The sequence below is a fragment of the Stegodyphus dumicola genome, chromosome 6 (assembly GCF_044657685.1).
Source record: "Stegodyphus dumicola isolate Sdum_Otavi_A_Nest chromosome 6, ASM4465768v1".
In the NCBI taxonomy this organism is placed as follows: Eukaryota; Metazoa; Arthropoda; class Arachnida; order Araneae; family Eresidae; genus Stegodyphus; species Stegodyphus dumicola.
Genome location: NC_140773.1, coordinates 125,643,824 through 125,670,444, shown reverse-complemented (window position 1 = coordinate 125,670,444; position 26,621 = coordinate 125,643,824). Strand labels below are relative to the sequence as shown.

The 26,621-nt window shown below is 31.3% G+C and overlaps 1 protein-coding gene across 2 annotated transcripts in view; it reads left to right on the top strand.

The window, feature by feature from the left end:
• The first annotated feature begins 3,927 nt into the window (after positions 1 to 3,927).
• The window catches only part of LOC118182690 (zwei Ig domain protein zig-8-like), a 428,387-nt gene continuing 405,693 nt past the window's right edge, over positions 3,928 to 26,621 (top strand). For both annotated transcript variants that reach the window (XM_085818891.1, XM_085818890.1), the window contains exon 1: positions 3,928 to 4,154. In XM_085818891.1, coding sequence (XP_085675017.1) covers positions 3,954 to 4,154 — 201 coding nt within the window. In that variant the 5' untranslated portion in view covers positions 3,928 to 3,953. The remainder of the gene's footprint in view (positions 4,155 to 26,621) is intronic.

Sequence of the window (26,621 nt, the reverse complement as noted above, 5' to 3'; positions counted from 1 at the left end):
TTATATTAATGATCGTGATAATCATTTTAAAATATGAAAACGTGAAAAATATCAATACTTTACGTATAATTTGTAAGATTTCCTTTATTTTCGGTATTAGGTTTTAATTTAACATCTTCCACGCGAAGCTAAGTGTACGAATGCTTACGTAAATGCAATGTTACATAAATGTGGAGTACATAAAAAAAGCAATTTACAATGTATTATTGCAATGTCAGTGAATCACAGAGTAGTATTATTTCCAATAAGTGTTTCTATCTTTTACTGACTTTTAAGCGAAGTGCTTAACCGAGAGAAGTAGATTAAACTGATTGTAGATTTCAAAAGGCATGGACGACAACAGTGTTGTTATTGAGAGGAAAGTTTTATTTTATATTAGTTTTGCCTTCTAAATGTTAGTATTTACCAAACCTTTAGATTTATTTACTAAACGGTAGGCTAACAGCAAAAAACTATGAGCCCTGTAAACTTTAATTTATTCTTTTCATTTTACCGATATTTGTTGTATACTTACACTTTTATTTATATTTATGTTGGATATACATAAAATCTGTAAAAATCTGTATCAGTGGTAATAACAACAACAGGACTAGCAGAAAATTTGAAACGGAAAATTATTGTCTTGAATCCCTTCTTAATCTTGATTAAAGTTGAATTCAAAGCGATTAATCCCGTTCTAATGCAATAAATACTATACAGAGTTTCTTCAGGTGATTACATGTCTAGCAAATTAAATAATTAATAATATTTTAATACATACTGCTCATGTCATACACATTTTCCTAACGCTGAAAAGGACTTCAAAAATAACATAAAAAACAATAATAAAAATATTGCTGAAAGGATCATTTAGGTGGTAATGCACAAAATGGCAACCAAATCAGAAATCGAGATAAGTTTTAATCTGAAAGAAAGTGTAACTGCACAGAGCTAAAGTATGCTAGAATGATTTTTGTAATTTAATAACAACAAAAGCAATAACTGATGTTTCCAGAAAGCATAATATGTAAAATATATAAAACAGGATACACGTCCAATTCTAGCCAGGAAAAGAGTGTAAAAGTATGAAACCTTGAATTTTCATTGTAAACTATTAACGACTGTATTTTTTAAACTTTTTTTACTTGATGACATGAAGACGATATATAAGACAATTAAACAGACAGTTTATAAGATTGATTTATATATTTTTAAGACGAGGTCCCATGTTGAAGAAACGTGGCCACATGAACTGTAAACATGATAATTTTCTTAACTAAGTGAATGCACAACTATCAAGCGATTTGTGGGTGGCAGTAGAAGTTTGTAAGAAATGGGTGGCGGTTACGTGTGGCGGAAATCCAAGGGAAATTTAGAAAATTATTACATTATTAAAATTACTGAAAATGAATAATTTTCTGAAAAATAATTTTAAATAAAATGAAACCATTACTAAATAATAATTAAAAATTGCAATAAAAAGGAGGAGTAAATTAATTTTTGTAGTAATAAATTAACTTGAAATATAACTTAAAGTATAATAAATAATGCAAAATTGTACCAGGTGGCCGAAAGTGAAAGAGGAAACGCAAAAGAGAAAACAAAGTATTACACTTTGTTTTTCTGTTTTCTGTGCATAAATCTAAACTCCTTTCGGCGACAAAGAGACTTGAAAATAAATGACTCTTGTTACTAGAAGTATTTATACTACCTGAGAAATTAATTACACATCCGCTATAAACCTTTAAATGTCCTGTAGCTTCATTCCTAGTAGTTAGGCTTCATTCCTAACTTTCATTTTGAAGGGTATAATTAATTCTAAGATTTTTTAATCTGTAAATTAATAAACTGTTTAGGCGCATTACTTTTTTTGTATTATCGAAAAGATAATTTGTATTTTCTTTTATAAATCTGAAGTATCTGTGCGAAAATTTTTAATTCGGTAAATTTAGTTTCTAATGATGACAGTAAAGATATTTATGAGAATACTGAAATTTCTAATCAACAAGCTTAATGGTTTTGAAATTAAAAAGTCTCCTTTTTTCTTTTTTATTAAACAAATCTCTTATAATCAAGTATGCTTAATAAGAAAGTCAGTTTGTCGTTGGTGAAATGTCAGCAGTTGTAATTTTTGCGTTTATATAATGTCGAGCTGAAGGAAAATTAGCTGAAGAGAGAGAATTAGAAAATAGGAGAGATTATCTAAAAATAACCGCACAGTTTAATAGTAAATAAACTGAAACATTCAGCGTAGTAATTAATGTAAACAAGCAAATATTTAACGCTGATTTCCAGTTTAACTGAAGTCAGGATAAACCATTGTTTCTTTGTCTAACTATTACTGTGATCTTCTTCATTTGTATCGCTATGGATGGTAAAGTAGCAGAGGCCTCTACATCGATACCAAAACACAAGTTTCGAATCTTCTGTAAGTCTTCTTTTTTTTTTGGATGTGTCTTACCCTTCTCTTGTGTATAATACCACTCTATCCCTACGTAAAGCTCTTGGTGTACCTAGGGAAGCTGGATTTTTCAGGACAAAACTCTGAATTATGAGAGAGTTAATGATAGACAGTTTGACCACTATGGATGAATAATTCATAGGCCAATTCTCAGCCACCTAAATAAAAGTAAAAAAAAAAAAACTTCATTTATTATTATATAAGCGCAGCTGAATCTTTCGGAATCTTGCTTTCTCTGGAAAGATCCTTAGTCATAATCATATTCTTCACTGATGATTTATATTGCATGCGCTTTTATATGCAATGCAGTTCAACAAATGTAAAAATAATTGCATTCTTAGCTGCTTCATTTAATACGCGAGCAACGATATATATCAATATTAACAATAATTAACAATATACATTAATAATATTACGTTTTAATAATGATCTATTTGACATTTTTGTCTCTGAAAATGTTACCAAACTTGACTTAATGCATGCAAATGCACATTGTTTATAATAAATATTATTATATATCTATTAATTTCATCAGTACGGAAAAAATTTAAATGAGTCATGTTTCAATTTAAAATATTTATTGTGTGTAAGATACATTTTCAAGTTAATTATCTGCTTGGGAATGAACAGTTTTCTTAAATTAAATTTTTAGTCTGCAAAGTAAAATTGCTGTCTTCTGTTTCTTGGACTGTGATTGTTGATATGTGAAAACTAACCTCCAAATATTACACCTAGAATGCTTTCGAACTTCATACGTCATTTAAAAATATGCATGCTTTGTTATCTAAGCTATGAACGAAATAAAGGATCAACCATAACTGTCTTTTAAATGGAAAATTTTCTTGACAGTGATATAATTTTTGTCAAATCATATTTTCATGATTTGTATATGAACTTATAAATTAGTAATCTTTCATCGAATTTAAACAAATGTGCCTTTTTGTCTCAAGTTATACAAAAAAAAAAAATTATTAAAATCTAAAAATAAGTAAAAGAAAGTATGAACGTCACATATATATATACGAGTATATATATATATAAATTAAAAAATATATATTTTGTTGACGTTATTTTAATGTTTATTTTATTATTTTTAAGATAAGTGAAGTACATAATGGGAAATGCAATAAAGATAGTAATTATATTCTTTGAGAAGAATCAAACTAATAAGGAAATGCAAGCAAAATAATAAACATATAAATTTTTGTTATTACATGATTTTTCTATCGCTTTTAGTTTCCTCTTACAATGATTGCTTTCTTTATTTAATTAATAGCGTATAATTTTTTATTGAGCTTGATTACTTACTTTTATACTTTCTTAAATTAAAATCCTAATTTAGTAAATTAGGGAATTTGTTTAATTTCATCTAAATGTGATTGTCTCGAAGTCCATTCGAAGTCAGTTTAATATATTTACACAACCAAATCTTTTTCAAATATACATTTTTATGTTATTCATATTATTTTCTTGTGAACTTTCAGCTGCATCTTCAAATGATCCCTGGTCTCACATGGTTTTGATGCAGAGCAGAAGAACTCTCTCCACAGAGAAGCTGAAAAATTTCGCGCCTCCTTCGAGGGTCAGCGACTATTGGACATTCGTGAGTCACGTGAGTCCTTCCTTCGACAATACCTATCCGAAGAACGTGACGACACAACTTGGGCAAACCGTCTACTTGCATTGCGTTGTAAACAACTTAGGTGACAAAACTGTAAGTACATTTTAAATCGCATGCAACGTTTTTGCCCTAGCATGCTATAGAGCGTAATTTATATGCAATTTAGCCTTCTGTTATATCAAAGTTACTGCTTATAAGGAAGCGCTCTTTTCTTTACAAGTAAAAAGTAATGCTATTCCCGTTGACGCGCTGTTAAAATATTTCTTCATATTTTATTTTATTAACTATAGTGCAGATGCTTGAAGATTATTAATTGAAAGCGTAAGCATTCTTTAACCGTTCGTACATAATGCATAATTTTAATTTGTAATATATAGGAATATATATATATATATATATATATATATATATATATATATATATATATATGAAAATTTCAAAATATAAATGTTCCCCATGGAATGTTAAACGTCAAAAAGAGTTTAAAACTGCCTTTTAGAAGTTAATATCAATGCAGTTTTATTTCTTTGTTGATCATTTTAAATTTCCCCAAATTTGATCTTTAATTTTTTATTGTACAATTTAAAGTGTATTACTTTGATGCGTTTTGAATAAATTAACTGTTTGAATATTATATGCAGATCTCGTGATAAGCTTGTGTATTGCAAAACATTGTTAATTCGCATGGCTGTGTATAATAAATATTTTTCTTTAAGACAAATCATAATGTATACATTCTAAGTACTCCATGGTGCATGGCAAATGCAGGTATTTATTACGTCAAAATGTTTTCCGAAAATAGCTGCTTTCTGATTCAACGAAATAAACCCACTTGCAAATTATAATCCAGCTAGAGTTAAATTTAAAAAGACAATTTGTTTGTGATATTAACTAGTAACCTGCATCGGTTAATGGATTTCTAGCTGACAAATTCTTATACAGGTAGGATCACTGCCACTCTGAGAATAATCCAAGTGAATTTGTTAATTTTGCATTTCTCACGCCTCTGGTGTTGTGAATTTTGCATATCGGCTATTGTTTGTCATTTAATTACTGCATTTACTTCAATGCTAATACAAATATTATCAAATATGAAGCAAATTAATACCTATTGAAGTAGTTCGATATTTTTAGTTGCAGCGCAACTATATAACATTCACTCTTGCTATATTATGTGTATTTCGTTACGCTCTTGTTATATGCCGATAATTTTAATCTTTCATTCGTATAAATTAAGTCATTATCATACATTTAAAACGGAAACAATAATATTCCTTTTTTATGCAAACATAAGAATGTTTTCGTTGAAAGAAAATAAAAGAATTAACTATTAATTCTCTTAAAATAATTCCTTTCAATGGATAATATTTGTTAATAATGTTATGTTGTTTTGATTAAAAAATTTCATTTCATTTAATAACAATCATGAAATGTTGTATATCGGTTCGTACAAACATACGAATAAAAGTGAATTTAGTATCAAACAATCCGATCAGTAGATCCTAGAAAATATTTTAACGCGTTTAAATAAAAAAATATACATATGTTTAATTAGGAATTACATGATTTTTTAGAGCAAGTATAATGTTTTTACCTGGTTTTACGCACAAATAAACAATAATATTTTTAAATTCAAGATCAAATTTGGAAAAATTATCTTAGGTCTATATATTTGGCTTTTAATTGTTAGGAATTAGAAATGGCCTTTAAAATAGGGAAAAAATAACTAAATATCTGGTCCGTAGGATAAATAGGAATAACACAGAGAATTAATACGGAGAGTATATAGGAGTCCTACTAATGTCATTTGACATCGCGTTTTACCAAGGTAAAGTTCTCTCTAAATTTATTCGTATACCTGAGTATCACGAAAAGAGATTCGGCTGACATCGCTGTACTTATCAAATTCTGACCCGTGATGCGTCTTTACAATACACTTAAATTAATATTAATTGTCAGTATAAAAAAGAACAGTTAAGTTTTCTTCAACACTTCTGAAAACAATAATAGGAAATTTTAGTACAGATATCGCTAGATAAATGATTATAACATAGTTTTTTATTCTTTTCTTAAAAAAAAAAGGTAGAAAATAATTGATGGATTTCTCGATAATGATATTTCCCGTGAATGCCAAAAAACTCTAATTTATAAAAAAAAAATATTAATAAATCATGAATAATTTTATATTAATGATTATTAATTAAACTATTAATGAATCATGAATACTTTTATATTAATGATTATTAATTAAAATATTTATAAATCATTAATATTTTTATAAAATATAATCTAACTGTCAGTGTGAAAGAGGAATAATGCTTTCATATTTCTGTAAAAAACAAAACAGTGATAAATTCTATTTGTGTAATTTTTATTGGGAAGAATTCTTTTTAATGGTACAGTTTTGAGTAACAACCATACTGGTTCGCAGTGGATTAAGTGCAAGCAGAACTACGATAGCTTGATGAAATTTATTTTTATTTATTCCTAAAACACTTACAGTTATGGAACTTTTCACATAAAAGTATTCGTAGAGCTCTTCTCATTATGACAAAGCGCAATCAGTAAGTATCACTTCAAACTAAGAGCGTTAAACACAAGGCAATACTCTGAACTAGAGACCGAATATTGATAGTCTGTCTGGTCTTATATAGTTTACAGAAAAGTCAGATCAAAATGCGTCTACTTTTGGCGACTTTTGGCGATTTTTCTCCAACTTTGAAGACAAAAATTAGTTCCGCAAACCATCGCCATCCTGTACCTTAATTTTAAATGTCCTTACCATGTAACCTTGTTTCTCTGGCGATGCTTCACGCCTTAAAGCATTTAAATGTCACATTAAGCATTTAAATGTCACATTATGCAAGAAGTACTACAGTTTATATATAATTTCACTAACATTATTTACATGTATACAAAATTCATAAGTGTTAAAATAATGAATAAATATTCAAATATAACAAATATATAATGATTGTAATTTTTATAGCTGAAATATTATCTCTGCTACTAAATTTTATCGATATAAAATTTGGATATTTATTTGATAATTCTATGAGGAAAGAGCGTATAGAAAGACTTGTTTATATTTAACAGATTATGCACATACATTTTGATTCCTCACATTACATAGGATTTGCTGCGTTGTAATTTGCTGCGCAAATGACATTAATAACTCATTCCGTTCTTCAAATTACATAGGCAGCTGTATACATTATACAAATAACAGAATAAATAGTGGGAAGGATTCTAAGAAATATTTTATAAAAGATTAAAAAGTAATAAAATTCAGAAAAAGTAATAAAATTCGGTTTCTTATTAATTTTATTACTTTATAAAAATTTTTTATAAAAGTAATAAAATTCAGAAAAATTCAAGCAGTTCTCATAGACCTTGGTTTTTCTCATTTACTGACATTTCTCAATATGAAATATACAGAGAGCTGCAGTTTTTAAGCTTTTCAGATTTAACAATCAAAAGAAAATCATTAGTATTTTTAATTAACGTTTCTGTGAAAGAAAATTATTTTCAGTTTACAAATACAGTTTTGCATTTAATCGTAAGTAATAATGCATATGTTTAATTTTTGGAAATGATACGAGTGTTCGGATCACTGAAAATTTTTAACTATAGGCTCTTTGTGCTTTGAATCATTCAGATTGCTTGGTTTGGTTAAAACATTCTGAGAATTTTTACTTACATTAGTGATTAAAAAATTCTCAGAATGTTTTAATCACTAATGTAAGTATTTACAAAACCGTCTATAGTTCATCTAACTTACGCCTGTGCACTTTACTGTCGTCCTGTTTGTAACTCAACAAATGATTCGATTGAGCTTACAATTCCTATTCAGTGCGTAGCTAATCAATGCAAAAGAGTATATATCTGCGACTAACCCATATATGAATATGTAAGCCATATATTTCTTCTCTCAAAGCAACGCTATGAAACGCATAACAAAAAACCCGTCTGATATATTTTCCGCCTACCTTACAACATGGGAAATAGCTAAGGAAACCTTCCATTTTCCCACGCAGAGTAGCGTAGCTGATATAATTATATACTCTTGAGGCAAACTTTGCTCTTTGGGAAGTTACAAATGATTGTAGTTTTGCTAAATTTCCATAAGTGATGGGTTCTGTAATAATTAGTGTGCCGTGGAGTCACTTGACTCTTCACATAAGGGAAAGCATGTTTAGTCTTATTTTTCTGTAGGAAGCATAGATTATGTGTTTACTGTATAAAAATCTGCAGATTGTTTCTAAGTACTATAAAATATAATCTTCTTAAACAAAATGATTGGTATACTCGATCTGTTTCATTATTAATTAATCTGTGGATAGTAATAAAATTCAGAAAAATTCAAGCAGCTTCTTTATTGGACAATTTAATTCCTTTAAAAATTTTTTCGTTTCTTTTCTCACTACAGTAGTTTTAAGAGTTCCTTATATATAAGTGTTTAAATAATGGGTGTGTGAACAAAGCGTAGAAAGTTAAAATTCAAGCATTCGAATGCCAGACGGAAGGACGGTGGCAGATTAACATTTTCTTTTAAAGGAGTCTCTTTTTTATGGAAGAAAATTATCTCTATGCTCGCGAAAGTTTCAATTGTTCATTACTAAAATTAGTATGCATAGTATGATAAAATAAATTTCAACATTTAGTTAAATGTTTAAAATTTAAAAGCATACTCGTAAGCTCCGGTCTTGAATTAAAAGTATTATTAATATTTCATTTGTTATATTATTAATTATTCAATAGGTAGAATATTTAAAATTTAGAAAATTGTCTATTTTTTGTTAGTTTCACTGATTATTTTATAGATGGAATACAAAATAAGCCTTAGCCTGGAGAAACTTTTCTGAAATTTTTTTTAGAAATTTTAAAAGTCTACAAATTTTTCTTGCAGCACCTATTGAATAGTTTATAAATCGCACATCTATTTAATGTATTTTAATTCTTATTTTAGTATTTTATTAACGTACTTTACTATTTGTTTAATGTATTTTATTTAATTTATGTCTAAATAAACTGCCCTTTGTGATACAAACCGAGATACATTTTTAGTTAAAAGAACTGGCGTTAGCTATCTATCTATTTTTAAATTAGATTACTTTTGATTTATGTTACGTTTCTAAATAATTCTAATAATTTCTGTTTAATCATGTACGCAATGCATTACTATATAAGTATTTTTATACATATAAGTGTACATTATACTTATATGCATATTAAAGATATATAATTATACGTTTAGTCTTAAATTTGCTACATGGAATTCCCACCATCAGACCAGGGCCAATAAATACACACTTGCATCTTTAGCATTCATTGAGATTTCAATTTTTTCATAGACAAGAACGTCGACCATTGTGCACCAATGTGTGGCCGATATTACAATCATGAAAAGGAGAAGGGAGAGCAATGTACATACAGCCAAAGCCTTACACGGACGTTGAACTTGCATTGAATCTACCACAGTCTGAATGTTAAGGGCTGTTGAATGCTGGGCGTCCGGCTCGGGTTTGATCCTAAGCATCCTATAGCTACCCGCATGGTTAGTGATGGTGGTTTTCCCCGTGGCAGTTCTCTTAAAAAACTCGCAGAGGAAGAAGAGAATATCCCTCGTATTAAACAGATAACCTTCATGTGTTTATCCTTATTTAAATAATTTAACCTAACCTTAAACCAATAATCTTACTACCGGGCTAACATTCCCACAAGGCTTACTAATATACCATTCAAAAAACCTTTTTGTAGCCTGGAATAATTGTAAGGATATAAAGTATTTCTCCAGTATGTCAGAGGGGTGTAGGGGCCAGCACCTGCATTTGACAATTGGAAAGTCTTTAGTTTAATTTCCACCGAGCGTAACGTTGATTTTTAATTATTTTCCTAGTTAAAAGTATCCCGATGTGGGACTGAACTTAAATATAATGGACAATAGCTTGTCAACATCATGATTTTCCCGACTAGTCTGATTCCTAATCTTTTTTGTGATGATCTTTTTTCTGATTCCTAATCTCGTGTGTGCTGTTGTTTTGTGTCAATGCATTCAGCTAGCAATTTGGAGGACCCATCAAGAGTTTTTTTTATGATTTCGTACTGCAAAAATCTTAGTGATCCTGAATTTTGTATAATAAGCTATAGTTAGGAAGCTGTGATATCTTTCATCTAATTCTGGTTGAGGGAATTCACAAAGTCTGTTAATTTTGACGGAAATAATTTAAAAATTCATTTACTAATTTTTCTTGAAATCGTTCAATACGTTTAATATAAGCAATAGCGATCTCGAAGTATTTTATTAGAAAATATATCTGCTGCTTCTCATTTCGAAAATGGTAGTTCTTCAATTATTCAGCTGTCTCTATTAACATTATTTCAGTCCCACTGTCTTTTTACTGCATACCAGCTTTGGTCAGAGTTATGTCAGAGTTTGGAGCAGGTGAGTTTCCAAGAATGCAGTGAGCAACATCATCTTGATTTCAAAGTATCTCTCTCGGAAATCTCGAAGTGGTTAGTTAGAAATGAGCCTAAAAGTATGAGATCTATTTTATGAAGAACTACTGCAGTATGGAGTTGTTAAATGTTCAATAATCAAGCACTGAAATGAGCAGTGTTTTCCTTAATTATTCGCATGAGTTAAATTAGAAGTTTTTGTTCCCAAGATAGGTAATAACGTGTTGTGCCTACATGTGGTATTTTTAACATTTTGTAGAAACTTTGATGCATAGCAAGTAAAGAAATTTTTAATCCTTTCGTAAAGAATAAAATATCGAATTTTTTATGAGGCTTAATTTTCCTTTCTTCTGAACTTATCCTTACTATTTTCTGCATCGCAAGCGTGAAAGAATGTTAATCCCAGTACAAAGAAAACCAAATGAAACAAAGCCCTGTATATTATGTATCAGCTTGAATATAAGAAGATTAATGGGTATTTGACTCCGTAAATAATAACGGATAAGCCAGCACTTTTTTGGGATGTAAAAGATTAGATGTTCAAGGAGAGTAATAAAAACATGAAACATCACCGTAATCGAAACTACTTAATGTGCTTATCATGCAGCATTGAAATCGATTGAATTTTTCTAAAAAGGAAATATCGATTTTTGAGATGAGTTGTTGTTTTTGTTGAGATTACGTTTATTTTTGCATCAAAGTCTCCAGAAAGAAATGCTTTTTTTTTTTTTTTTTTTTTTTTTTCCTGAAAAGGAAGGAAGCAAAATTGCTCTCTGAATTTTCACTGCCTAAAAATGTTGTATTCACACAAGAGTGACAATCAATCCAATCTAAGTTTTGAACAAACAACGGTATTAAGAAAGAGGAAGATGGGAGCTAATTATTCACGGAAGTAATGCATGTGCTACATAATTGCTTTTCCAATACCGGGAGTAAAATAAAAAATTATTCTTTTTCGTTTTTCGAAGTTTGAATTTGAGAAGATAAAAAATGAGTTTCAGGATTTCTATATCTGGAATTGCGGAATAACAAGATATTGTGTTAGAGGAAAATAAAACCACCTGCACATCGATTTGTTAAATGAAATTGAAAATGAGCTGTTGAGGTGGTTGCTGTTCTTTCGTGAGTGTCAGTTTAATACTCATTATTTTTACAATAGATTCTTTTCACAGCAAAGAGCCTCCATTTTTAAAAGTAGGAATTTTTTTAATATTTATTTAAATAAATATCTAGTGTCTCTGCTTTAATATTTTGAGATATAAAGTTGGGTTTAAATAAAACGATAAATAATTATTAGAGGGGAAAACAATTTAATGGAACATTAAATCCACTTCAAATGCTATTTATGTAGTTTTTTATGGAAAATACGTTGGATTTCCTTCCATGAAGAATTCTAGTAAGTCAAGACATGGTTTCAGAATTATTCTGCATTTTATAAACGGAAAAAATATTATAGTTATTGAATAAAATGAGAGGCTTTACTTCTGCTTTGTGTTTATTTATATTAATACATGTATAAGCTATACATATACGTTAAATATAAAATCTAATGTCATTTAATATGTTCAGGAAAAGGGGAAGGGAGTTTAGGGAAAATCATTTATTTATCGAGCAAATATATCACTAGCATCGGTTTAGAAACGTTTAATACTTAAATAATTGATTTAAGAATTTTATTATATATAGATGTGTATACGTATAATAATATACGTCTTCAATTATTTAGTATTCTCGAAATATAACATTTGTTTATCGACGTAATAAACATCAGCATTTGTTCAAATAAGTCTTTAATATTTAAAATATTAATTTAAAATTTTCATTTTATAATCGCTTGTCTTGTTGAACTTGCGTTACTGATAACATATCTAGAGCATAGTGGCATGAAATTTGAACTTTTAGAGCACCATTTACATATACTAGTACTTATTATATGCACAGAACTATATAAAAAGAACATATTGTTTCGAGTAATTACAAATATGATGTAATTTCTTTTGTAATTAATAAGTATAAAGTAAACACATTTTAAGCATAATGATGCTTTATCCAAATAACATTTTTGTAATAACTTTATATTTTTGGCTCATCTAAAGCGTTGTAGAAACGGAATGTATTGTCCTACGAATTCCGTGAACCTCAGTCCATAGTAAATGTAGAAATTTCAATTATTGATAATTTATGCGTATAACCTGCTATGATACCAATTTATGGATATCTTGTCATAAATACTTAAATACATAGTTTTTATGGATATATCTGAATGACAAAAATGTACTAGAGCAATCTGCAGAAGAATGACTGTGCATTTAAGATAATGTAGATTATTGATTGTATTTAAAATAGCGTAGACTTTGTATTTAAGATATGTATGGCTTGGTATGTAGATTCCAATTTTTATTTTGTGACATTTGTATGGCGTATAGTGGTTTGACGGTATAGTGGTTTGTTGACGGTATAGTTGACTGAGATACCGAAAACCCATGTTCGGATGGCGAAGAAGACTTGGTTGTAAAACTGTCTGTTCCTTTATAGGACGTAACGGTGGCCGCCTATTACGTGTCTCCACAATAAAATGGCCACCACAGCTGGCCTTAGTAGTGGTTAATGCCGGTACAGGCAAGCGCCTGCCATTGGGAAGAAATGTTCTAGTTTAATAAAGCACTAGACGTATGTACTCTTTAGACCACCTGGTTATTTGTTTCAGTTTTTTTTTTTTAATTTAAAGTTTACATATATATTACCCAAACAAAATAAATTTAAAAAAAATAGGAATACGTTTTAAATTACGCAAATTGCAGACATAGTTTTTTATATTTTCCGTGCAATATTTAATTAATGTATACGGTATTTTCTTGAGCCTTTTCGCATGTCTTCCTGGAGTAACTGAAAAATATCCGAAGCGTAATCAGAAAGTCCGGAGTTCGAATCTTGGCGAGAGTATTATGTATTGCACATTTTTCACGTCTCCTGTATCGATAAACCTAATGGCTCTACAAATTTACCTGTATTTAAAAGTATTATAGTGATATTAGAACTGGAGTCTGAAATTTTTTATTGACTTGAAAATTTTTGCAGGAAAAAAAAAATTTCAGCAAAATGCCATGTTTAGGCGATGGAATGACCAGTATAGTCAATGACTATGCTAACTCTTCATAAGATTGTAAGTGAAAATTAAGAAAATAATTAGTATGCACATTTCATATTTCAGGACAAACATTTTTATCTTTAAAAAAAAATTCAAAAGCTAGGTGAGAGAAATTTTAATAAATAAAAAGAAACTGGACAAAAGGCAAAGATTTAAATTTTTTTCAGAAACCCTAAAATTACATCTTCTGTTATTCAGTTACCTACGCAGAAATTTGGATTATTATTTTATTTTCAAATACAGTCTAATATTTTTCACTCATGCTCTCGTATACACAACCATCAAGACTAATACGATAATTTTGCTCAGGGAGTACGGAAAATTAATTTGTATCTTATATGTTCTTGATATTTGAATGGTATTTGGACCTTATCTCAGGCACTCAGAGTTGCAAAGTAAAGCTTATGGCATCAATGATTAAAACTGGTGATCATTTCTCTTCAGGTCAGATGGGAGCTCTCTTTCCAATACCCGCCAATTAACATAATCCAATTTCCGAAACCAATAAGCTGGCATTCTGAAACTTGAGATCAACGTCGACGGCAGAGCAATGCCCTATTTAAATGACTTCATCTAATGACGAACATCCCACATAAATCGACCATTGCCCTCTTTTACCATAGCATAATAGATACCTTTGGCAATCTGCCCACTCTATTAGCTGTAACTGTGCTTATGTTGGACAGCGTACTGTCCACTACCTAAATGAGATACATTAGTGTTAGCGTTGTCGTAACGATCAAAATGGCCGTAACAATTACACGGCAGAAAAGGGGACAGGTCAGTGTACCTACGGAGAGGTATAAAACTTTGACGAGCGTCATCACTGCCAGCTAAGATGAGCTGAATTTTAATATTCGGAAGTCTAGAAATGAGCTCAAGCTTGCCTAAAGTAACAAGTACTATAAATGCTTTCTTTCCTTTGAGTGTAATTAAATTATTTCATTTCAGGAAGTTCAGATTGGGCAAAATATGAATAATAAATGTGGCTAATGATTTAATCATTATTATTTCCCTAATGCGATTACACAAAAGTGACATTTCATTTTCTTCTTGCATTCCTAATGCTAGGCAGCAGGTACGGGGTAGCATTCGCTAAATTAGTAGGTTAGATCCGTATTGCTAAACCGACAACTTTATGCAATTTGTAAAACAAAAGATGAAGATGACAAATTTAAGTACTAGATGGTTTTCTAAAATTAATTAGAAATGAATTATTCAGAATTACATCAAACAAAATTAATTAATTTTGAAACCAAATTTAACCATCAGATCGCCATATGAAAATGCTATTTATCCATGAATTCCCTCATCATCGCATTTTGAAATGCTGCAGAGTTTTTCTTTCTTTTAAAGTTATATAGTAAATAAACGAAATAAAATAATATTATATTATAATATTTAAAAAATATGGGTAAGATTAAAATAACAACATCTGTCAGACGATAAAATTTTTCTTATTCCATGACAATAGTATCAATGTTTGATTAAAGGGGCTCATACACCTTAAACCCCTTATTATCTTCGAATATGTGACTGTTGCAAGAATTGGGATATTTTATTTATTTTAAAAGCAATTACTTCCAACCTTTTACAGCTGACTACATAATACAGCTTCTTTAGAAACTAGTAAACAGATAGTTTGAGTTGCCACAAATATTTTTGTAATTTAATCCGCTTTGTGACAAAATATTTCGTCATGTTTCCACTTTGCGCGCATGATAATTTAAAAATGGCTAATGGTACGTACTTGAAATTTCAGAATTTTTTATATGGGCAGTATTTTCTAACTAAACCAAAATTTTGATGAATATTTTAGTATTAATAAAATTTATGCACGAAAACATTACAGATTTTTTAATAAAATACATTTTATAAACTCAACTCCAAATAAAATAAAAATTATACACGAAATTCTTAGAATTTTAGGTTCACAGTAGTTTCCAAATGTTATAAAAGCTATATATTAAATATGGAATTAAATTATGCAACAGACTGTTTTAAACTGTGCGCGCAAGGTGGAAACTTGGCGAAAAATTTTGTCACAAGGCGGATTAAATTATAAAAATATTTGTGGCAACAGAAACTTTCTGATAACTATTTCAGAAAGCAGCTATATTATGTAGTCAGCTGTAAAAAGTTGGAAGTAATATCTTTTAAAATAAATATGTTATCCCAATTCTTGCAACAGTCCCATATTCGAAGATCTTATGAGTTTTAAGGTGTATGAGTCCCCTTAAATGATTTCACTTGGAATTTCGAAACTTTAAAGTAATAACATTTCAACAACCATATTTGTGCAAAGTACCAAGATTAATAGAATTCGGCACTTTCTATATTGAGGGGCTTGGTGTTATTATAAATGGTTATTACATTATAAACTAATAAATTGGTTTAGAAAAGATATGTTTCAGCGTACTAAATTAAAATGGTATAATATTAGCTGTTACTACAAGCCCTGATTTATATTCAAGTCATTAAAAATTTCATTTTAGTAGAAATGCTTCATCTTACATTAAAAATTGTAAAAATGATATACTGCATTATTTTAACTTCATGACTGAAACATTTCCTCCAAAAATAGTAAAGAATCTTTGTATATCTCGAAGAATTATGTAAGTACATATAAATGTACTATTTATGTGTGCATTAATTTGTTTAAGAATATTACAGATAGATGCAGAGTTGTGTGCATATGTGGAAATGAAATGGATAAAAATTGCAAAATATTTAATAAAATTAAAATAAAAAATAACCGGTAGGAAACTGCGGCAAGAATATACTTAATTGTTTTACACAAATTTAAAAAACTGCAAATTTATTAAAATCTGTTAGTTGAAAATGTTATTTACGAATAATAAATTCTGCTATTATTTAAATGTTTGTCTTGTTAAATGTCAAAATAAAGAAATGTATATATGAATACACCGAACACTCTTAAGAAAAAAGAGGCAGGAATGAAACATTAGATGCGCAGAATTTATGCGTTTTTCGGGTATTTTATGATAGTGTATTTTAGAACATTGTAAAAAATCTGTCTAATTTGTTTCTAACAATCAACACTATCAGTTCAATTAGTATTGTGCCATTAGTGTTTGAAATTCGTGCATTTCTAATGTAATAATAAGCTAAATTTTCCAAGAATTATATAATAATTTCAATGGAGTACCAACAAGACTTGGAGTTTCCTAGGTACATTTAAAAAACAAACAAGGAAAAAATTTCACTTTTGGAAGTAACCATCTATTCATGCGAATAATTAAGGAAGTAACCATCTGCATCATCTTTACTGAAATTTAAAACTAAGGGTTTGGTTTGGTTTATTTAACTGTGGCAAAGCACTCGAGGGCTATCTACTTAAGGCCTTCGTGGAGGATTCTGTATGGGAAACTGTCTCGTATGTTGGTTACACATGAGAAAAACCACGAAAACACTCGCGCAGCCAGTCCGTAGCCCGGGAATCGAACCCGGACCCAGCTTCAGTGTTCAGCGAATTTACCGCCGGGCCGCTGGTGGGCGGTAAAGCTAATGAAAACTTAGATTGGTCTTTCTTCGATATAAGGTTACTCTTTTTTCCTAATTTTAAATTTTACATTGGTGTGTTTCTCTTCCTGATAAATTTAGCGAAATGATCTGTTTAACCATGGATAGCGCTAATCTATTCTGTGTTTTGACAAAATATTGGACTGTATGAAAAGTCATGGCTAATGTTTTCTGTGTTCTTCAAAGGTCCTTTTATTTGTATAATAACAATCACCAGTCAGTAGTATATTACTGGTTTTTGTTAGATAGTTTTCATTTTCTTTTAGCGAGCTTCATAATTCCTTATTCACAAAAGAATTTAGCTTTATTAGCAAAAAGATGTTAAAGGTGCTGATTTAGGGCCTCATCTTCATTGAGCGTTATACCACGAAAGAAGCTTTAAAGAGAATTAAACAAGTGAAAATCTGAGAGCACAAGATCAGGCGAGTATGATACGCATGACGACACTTTTCATCCAAACTTCCAATAATTTTTGTCAGTGGTCAAACTTGTGTGTGGTCTTGTTTCCAAGCTTCTACTAACGAGCCAACAAATCAATTCTACTGTGTGCTGTCGCAACTAGAAAGTTTCAACGAATCCATCTACCAGAAACTTCCTGAGTACATTAATCGCATTGGAGCTATATTACATCACGATAATGCGACACCATACACAGGTTCTGACAAAATTTACTGGAGGTCGAATGAAAAGTGGCGAAATAGTCACTTGTTTCGCTCTTTTCAAAATGACTTCCGTGGTATAACGCTCAATTCAGATGAGGCCGTATATCAGTTCCTTGTTCAGCTTTTTCTCAATAAAGCTAGGTTCTTTTGTGAATGAGGAATTACAAAGCTCGCTAAAAAGAAGCAAAAACTTATTGAAAATAACGAGCAAAAGAGTAATTTACTATTTACTGAACATTACATTTTATATATTACATTTTATATAGACAAAGGACCTTTGAAGAAATAGAAAAGCATTTCATGACTTTTCAAATAACCCAATACTTAGAATCATTCAGTATGTGCTCCCCTGTCGAAAATAATGCTTTTAAGGAAATTCAAGAAGCGGTTATTAAAAATTGTTACCGAAATTGCTGATTGACTTTAGTTTCCTTGAACTAAAAAGCATCAGGTTTGTATAAAAACTTTATTGATGTTCTAAAACATAAAAGATTTAAGAGAAAAATTGCCTGCAGCGCAGTGCGGCTAAGAACGCTATTCTACTGAAACATAAACATGGACAACTGTTGCCATTCACACAAACTTAATAGTAAAATAAAGCATGTTGCCAGTAACAAGATTATTGTAAATCATAACATAAAAATAAATAATAGAGCAAATAAATAAGGCAAAGAAAAAAAGAAATGCAAATATTAAATATACATCCAACATTAACTCCCACCCTTGCCATTGCATTAACAGTGGATCATTCCCGATGCAATGGCAACGGTAACTTTTTACTACGGGTCTTTTAAAATAACCATTAACAGTTTTTACTGTAACAACTCTAACATTGCCATTAATTGACTATTAGATGACAATTTATATCTGTGACAATACATTTATGGATAAAAGACTGAATAAATTTCTTACCATTTACAATCCAATAGTTTTGCTTTAAAATGTTAGCTAGTAAACTGGGTCCTGCATGCATATAAGTTACACGATATTGTTTAACAAGTAACAAGGCAATAATGTGTTGACCTGGGATAATTATGGGATGCTTAGCATTGAATGATAAATCAGAATTTTGCAGCCGACCTCCTAACCGTAAAACACCATCATCATCTAGAAAAGGAAAAATTGAGCTTAAAACACTTTTAGGACTAAAAGGAAAGATGAATTATTTTTGAGATCCTTTATATCTTTATGGAAGTGCACAAACTGGATCCATTTAATGATCAACTTCATAGCTGCTTGCCTTTCATCAGATGAAGGTACTACTGTAGGATTTTTTAACCTATTATCTTCAGAACCAAAGACCCGTTCTTTGCACCTAGAAATAAATCTTAAGCAAGAACAAATTACATTAACTATTTTAGATAAAGAAGAACAGTTCTGAAATAAATTATCCAGAGTGTCATTAGTCAAATAAGCTGTTGTACAAAAAATCGATTTTGTCCTTTGTTTAGCTAAGACAGTTGCATCAATGTTGGTCTCATTACTGACAGAACATTGTAGAGGCCACTTTGAACTGTCGAACGCAAAGAATGATGGCCCATGTCACCATAGGGATATGCTCGGTAGAAGTTTAGGATCGATTCCTTTAGAAGAAAGATCGGCAGGATTCTGTTTCGACGAAATATAGCTCCACTGTTGATAGGGAATAGCATCTAATATTTCTGAAGTCCTGTTTGCAACAAAAGACTTTCATTTTCAAGGATGAGCTGCTAACCAACAGAGAACAACCTTAGAGTCAGTCCAAGCGTGAAAGGAAATTTCAGTGCTGGAGAAGGCTTTACGGACACCTTTGATTAATCTGGCAAGGAGCAATGCCCCTAAGAGTTCCAGTCTAGGTATGGACACTTTGTAAGGTTTTAAGTTAAACTAACCAAATTTCTTTTTATTTTAAGTTACCCTTTCCTGTAAACTCTTATTTCAACTTCCCTTTAGAATGAGCGCACGGTTTAGCTTTATGCTAATTTGTGTTGGAGCCAAGTTTTGTATTTAAGGTTGGTGAGAAAACTTCTCAAGTGTGAGAGAGCTTTTAGTCTCAGACCACGTCGGCTCGGTGGAAGTTCGCCAGAATAGTTAGCATTTAAAATTCTTACGTCTTAGTGCTATTCCTAAAATACTGATGGAAGTGATTTAAGTGCGTTAGTACTTAGCAAAGGCTTGCTACGCACCATAAATAGGCCAATCTCGCGTTTAAGCTCTGTCACAGCAACTATTTAAATGTCTGCTGAAGTTTTACTTTTAAATTGCTTGATTGTTCAAGACTTAAGCGCGATTATTTTTTCTTCTGTTATCACTCCCGAGTTGAGAGTTGCTGTAAAAAGTGATTTTAATAAAGGGGTCTTTTACACCCTTCGTACGTTGTAATTCTTCTAGCACTCTTAAGAACATAGCTGCATTCAGCTCACTGTTCGAGGTCAGGACATTGATACTAGCACCATTATGTTTGCCAAAAGTATGCACAGAAAATTAAATCCTGATAACTTGTTTATGGGAGCAACTTTGGTTTTAGCAACCACTAAATTGACTTCATTTCTGTCGTGAGATGTTGGTTGAACACAGTAGATAACAGCAGTGTAAGCGTCACATAAACCATGCAGACACAGCCCTAAAGTCTTGGCACATTCATCTGAGTGAACTTCCAGGTCACCTTCTTCATTATTATCAATGGATAAATTTTCGAGATGCTTATAGCAGTTTGATCTCCATTTCCTTAAACTGAATCCACGTTTCTCTAATAGCTGTGAAAGCTTAGAACATAGGTCAAGTGCATCCTCTAAACTGTTTGCTCTAGATAAACAATCATCTACATAGAAATCGTTTCTAAGAACGGAAGATACATGAGGATGATCCTGTTCTGCATCCAAAGCAATTTGCCACAAACAGCCTGTTACTAAAAATGGTGCAGATGGAGTGCCGTAAGTAACTGTACATAATTTATATGTCTGCATTTTTAAATTAACAGATTCTCTCCAAACAATTCCTTGTAAATGTTGATCCTGATTATCTACTAAAATCTGGCGGTACATTTTTTCTATGTCAGCAGAAAAAGCTATTTTATGTATACGAAAGTTAAGCAATATTGAAAATATATCTCGTTGTAGTGTTGCAGCTACCCCTAAAACAGAGTTCAAAAAATTGAATTTTTAGGTTTACATGATCCGTCAAATACTACACGAAGTTTAGTGGTAGAGCTACTCGGTTTAACAACAGCATGATGCAGTAGATAGTATACTTGCTTATTTTCTTCAGTCTGAACAACTGGAACCATATGATTTAAAGTTTCGTATTCTTGCATAAACTCTTTGTATTGCCTACCAAGTTCTTCATCTAAATCAAATTTTCTTTACATGGATAGAAGGCGAGGGGGGGGAAATAGCCAAAGGTTGGGAGTCACCTAATTCTTCAGCTTTACTGAAAATGGGCAGTCGGACAACAAATCTGCCGTTTTTGTTTACTCGATAATTTTCTTTAAAATTATTCTCACAAAACACTTCTTCAATCGTTGACTTCTGATTTTGAAACATTCATTCTTCCAAGTGTTGCATCGACGTTATCCTCAATATGTGAACTAATGCGATTAACACTAATGGGATGCGGAGTATTCCCTTCTGTTTTAATTCTGCCCGATACAACCCAACCAAAAATAGTATTTTGTGCAATTACATTTTTATAGCCAACGATCTGCCCTGGCTGAAGCAGAGAAAAGAAATAGTCAGCTCCAATTATCATGTCTATTTGCTTCGGCGTTCTGAAATTCGGATCTGCAAGATTAATTGAATTCAAATAATCAAGGTCTTTGCTGTCAATCTTTACTGAAGGCAAATGCGAAGTTAATTTTTTAAGAATATATTGCTTGTATTAAAACACCACTTTTTTTCAACTCAGATTTCGGAAACAATTTTACATTTACATAACCACGAGTCAAAGCTGCTTCAGAATCAACAAGTCCCTTACGCAAATACGGACATTTTGTCTGCGTATATTTAATTGTCGAATAAATGATTTACTGATGAAAGAAGCTTCACTTCCACTATGAAAAAGAATGATACATTCATGACCATGACCAGCAGAATCGTAAATTATTACTGCCGCCGTTGGAAAAAATGAAGTACTCTGACCCTGAATAGAAAAACTCGAAATATTATTTTGTTCGTCTGAATTAGAAATTTATTCATCAGATGGAGATGAATATGACACCACTACCTTACTACTTTTAATATCTTCATGCAGTAAAGTATAGTTTTTTGCTTTGCAAAGAGAACACACATTCTGCGATGAACAAAATTTTAATTGATGATTTCCGAAACAATTGAAGCATAATAAATTCTTCCGGATGATATTTTTCCTAGTCGTAATATCTGCCCCTTTAAATTTATAACACATTGATAAAGTATGAGAACCATTGCAGTGCTGACATTTTAGAAAGGAATATTTATTATTATGTGAAACATTCTTCGAAACAGAGCACTGATTTTTATGCGATACTCGCTTTTCATTATTAGGAGTGTTTAACATTTCGAGTGAAACACATCTTGAGTTTCAGAATTCCAAAAAACATTCTAAGGTAGGAAATTCTTCTTCACCATTTTTTTGTGACCATAAATGGCGCGTTTCCGGATCGACCTCTTCTAACAAAAAATAAATTAGCCAAACATCTCTAGACGAGAAGCCTTTTCGCCAACAGATTTTAATCCACGGATAACTTCATCGATGTATGAGATAGTTTTCTTAGATTAACAGAATCAGCGCTAGTAATTTTGGGTTGCTGAAGAAATGTTCTGACAAGCGACATCACAATTTGATTTTTTCTATCATAACGATTCATCAGTTTGTCCCAAGCCTCATTATACGTAGTTTCGGAAATCGGAATCTGCTTAATAATAGCAGCTGGTTCGTCTGTTAAAAGTCCTATCAAATATTGGAATTTCTGAATTTTCGCTAATGACTGATTGGTATGAACTGTCGCTATGTACAGATCTTTAAAATTTAGCCAATCAGTATATTTACCATTGAAACTGGGAATGTTTAAACCCGGAAGTTTAAAGCTAGCCTCAACTGCAGTGGGATTTGAATTCAAAACATTTCTGGCCGTTGCGGATTCAATGGCGGATTGATGCATTACTTTCGTTTCAAAATATTTAGCTTCGAATTCAGCAATTTCAGAAGCTTCTTCGGGTAAAGCAGCATCATATTGATCAAATTCTTTAAATATTTCTTCAATTCTTTCTAATCGCTCTTTTAATTCCGTTAAAATTAACTGATTACTGAAACTATTGTGAAGCCGCGTTAGGGTAGATTTTGTTCGTCCTCTTAATCTTTTAAGATCAGCTTCACTTAATTCTGTCATTATTACCATGAATAATGATTAATAAGCACAATTAACTTCAAAAAGATACTTAAGCAGCAAAAAATATTTCCGCTTATCTTTCTAACGTCACGCAGACGATTCGCAGTACCAGTAAGTTCGTTGGTACTAGACTAGAAGAGAAACACGCTAATGTGACAATCAAAATCTTAAAAACAACCTTGTGTTTAGCGTACGTATATTGAAACACTCAATCGATTTCGAGGGCAGCTAAAGGTCCCTCCTCATCAGGAGAAAGAAATATCTAGAAAGAAGAAAAATAAAGGGGAAGGAGTCTTAGAAACTCGTGGTCCTTATCAGCACTGCACGTAGTTATAACCGGATTTTTAGTTTGAGTTACACTGGCCGCGTACTTTTACTGAGCCAGGCTATCTGATCAAACATGTAATACAAATGACAAGAAAATTAGCGAAGTTAAAAATAGGGAGCGAGGGGCAACTGCGCCTTCACGTTCAAAATCTGAACTTCGAATAATGGAAAGCAATCACTGAACGGATTTTTATACCCTCTGGTAGTACCAAACCCGAGGAGGTTACGCCATCGATCGGCAAAAATAGTAACTGAATTAAGATAGTAGAATTTTAAAGGCATTAGGAAGGACAGGATTGGACTTAAAATCATTAACTAAACATTCTAAATCTTTGTGAATATGAAAAGCCTCAAGAAAGTCCAATTCACTTATAGAAGACGCCTTTTGGATAATTTTTGCAGACCCAAAGTCAAAATTATGGTTAAATGTCCAACTATGATACGGTGTTGAAGACTTGCTAATTTCGCCTTTGCTGACAAGATTCATGTTCCTTGATACGAAACTTCAACGCTCCTTTTGTTTGGCCAATATATCTTAAACCACACTGACACGATATACTATAAATTCCCCAAGAATTCAAGACAGAAACGCAATCTTTTAGAATCGAAGGGTGAATTTATTAATAGGGGAGAAACCGACTTGAAAATTGAATTTCTGGAAATCCGTGCAATTTTATAGCTAACAGAAGGATAAAATGGAAGCACGACAAGGTCATTAATATTATTATTAACAGTGGAATGTCTTCTATGATGGGAATCTGAAAAATTTTTAACGGCTTTATCAATAATCACGGGAGAAAATCCACGGTCAATCGCAACTGCTCTCAAATAATTAAGTTCATTGGTAAGCAAAGATTCAGAGGAACAAACTTTAAGCGAGCGTAATACATAATAGTAAAAAGAAGCCACTTTTTTGCTTAACAGGGTGGCATGACTTGGTATGGGGTGGTAAACAAACTGCAAAGGGTTTACGGTACACAGTAGTGCTAAAATCAGTTTCATTGCGGATTATAAGAACATCAAGGAATGATTATAAGAATCCCAACAATTCCCTCCCCTTCCTTGATATTCTTAAAATCCGCAGTGCGGCTAAGAACGCTATTCTACTGAAACATAAACATGAGCAACTGTTGCCATTCGCACAAACTTAATAGTAAAATAAAGCATGTTGCCAGTAACAAGATTATTGTAAATCATAACATAAAAATAAATAATAGAGCAAAAAAATAAGGCAAAGAAAAAAAGAAATGCAAATATTAAATATACATCCAAGAGATTTAAAATAGTAAAAATGACACTGCTTCATTGAACATACCTATTTATATATTTCTTAGATGTAACGGTCACAGATGCTAGGTGCATGTTTGTGCTTATGGTTATGATTGCTATGGTAAGAAAGGATGCAGAACTATTCAACCCCGTAGGTTTATGGTTAAAGAAAATTTTTTTTCCGTGGCTTACTATCTTGTACTAAAACAAATACTATGAATAGACTAGCATGCTGTTTTACAAATTATAAAAAGAAGTGCATAAAAATTCTCAACTCTCTAGAATAGTAGTTTGTATCCTCGTGTTTCTTCCTACTTGCGTGAAAATGTCTCACGTTCAAATATTGCTTTCAAAATAATATGCAAAACTGAAAATTTAATGCATTTTATTTTTGTACATAATAAATGCAAAAGCACGTACACGTTTAGGGTTTACTACATGTACAGAAGGCATGATGAATAGGCATCATTATAATCACTACTACAACTCGTCAAGTTATTGCTAACTATGATTTATTTATATAAAGTAGAATGAAAAGAAAAGTAAAGAAGAATCGTCCAAACATTTTTCGTACATCTAGCCTCACTCTTATTCACCTCTTGTCTGACCGCACGCTCGTGTCAAAGCTATAGTTCCTACAATATTTAGGTTTATATATAGTGAACTTTAAGTACTTAATAACAATATACTGTTTACACTTGTACAGAGGCTGTTCACACATTTTTTAGACGATGTATATTGCATTCACAAAACTAAATTACATAAAATTCTTCTTTTTTAAATGTTCTATTTGAGATCCAATATTCTGAACTATCTTTCGACACCGCAATTTGCAGGATAATAATGTCTTTTGAAGTGGCAGAAGAGGTATTCCATCCCATTCCTCTCGAACAGCTTTCCAGAGTCCTGTTAGGGTTTTGGGACAACGTTTGGATAATGCAGTTTTTAAAAGTCCGAAAGCACAAAACTCCATAGGTGACACATCGGGAGATTTAGTAGGGATATCAGTAAAGGGTATGGCCTTGATACCAGTATTTTGTTCCATTTCGTTTAGGAAATTTACAGTGGATTTTGATGTGTGACTGCTAGCTTTGTCATGATGGAGTTTCACAGATTGATGGCACTGTGGGTAACGCGATGGTATTTCATTCAGAAAAATTGGCGATAAAATATGTTCCTGATAGTATTTGGAGTTAATCTTGACATTTTTTTTTTCACTCTCTTTATTTTTAACTTGTCATAATAAGAAAAACCAGCAACAATCATGAATCCCTTAGAAAAACATTCTTTCGATTCTTTGAACCATGAACTTAATTTTTTTCCTTCCCTTTTATAATAATAAATGGCTCTTTTTTGTTACAATCATTTAAATACACCCATGCTTCATCTATTGTGACAATTGTTTTCCATTTTTCTTTGGATAAGTGTTTCTCATGTAGAATTCTGCAGCGTGTCCTGTGTTGAACGATATGCTTTGGAAGAAGACGATGCACATTGCGTTTTTTCGCACTAAGATTTAAATGAACGTTTATAATTTTTTTACAGTGGACACCGAGAATTTTATTGATTTTGCAACTGCCCTTTGACTAGGGGGATTTTCTTTTAACATTAAACATCGTACCTTTGCAATAGTCGAAGATGTCCGTTTTCTCCTTGGATACTTGTTTGGAGTTTTTGTCCCAATTGAGGCTCCAATTTGACATTTTTTCCTTTCTTGTTGATGATATTACCTATCGACGCTTTAGATGTCACAAAACCATGACTCTCACATCGTTTTTGGATAACGGAGTATGCATATTTCTCTTCGG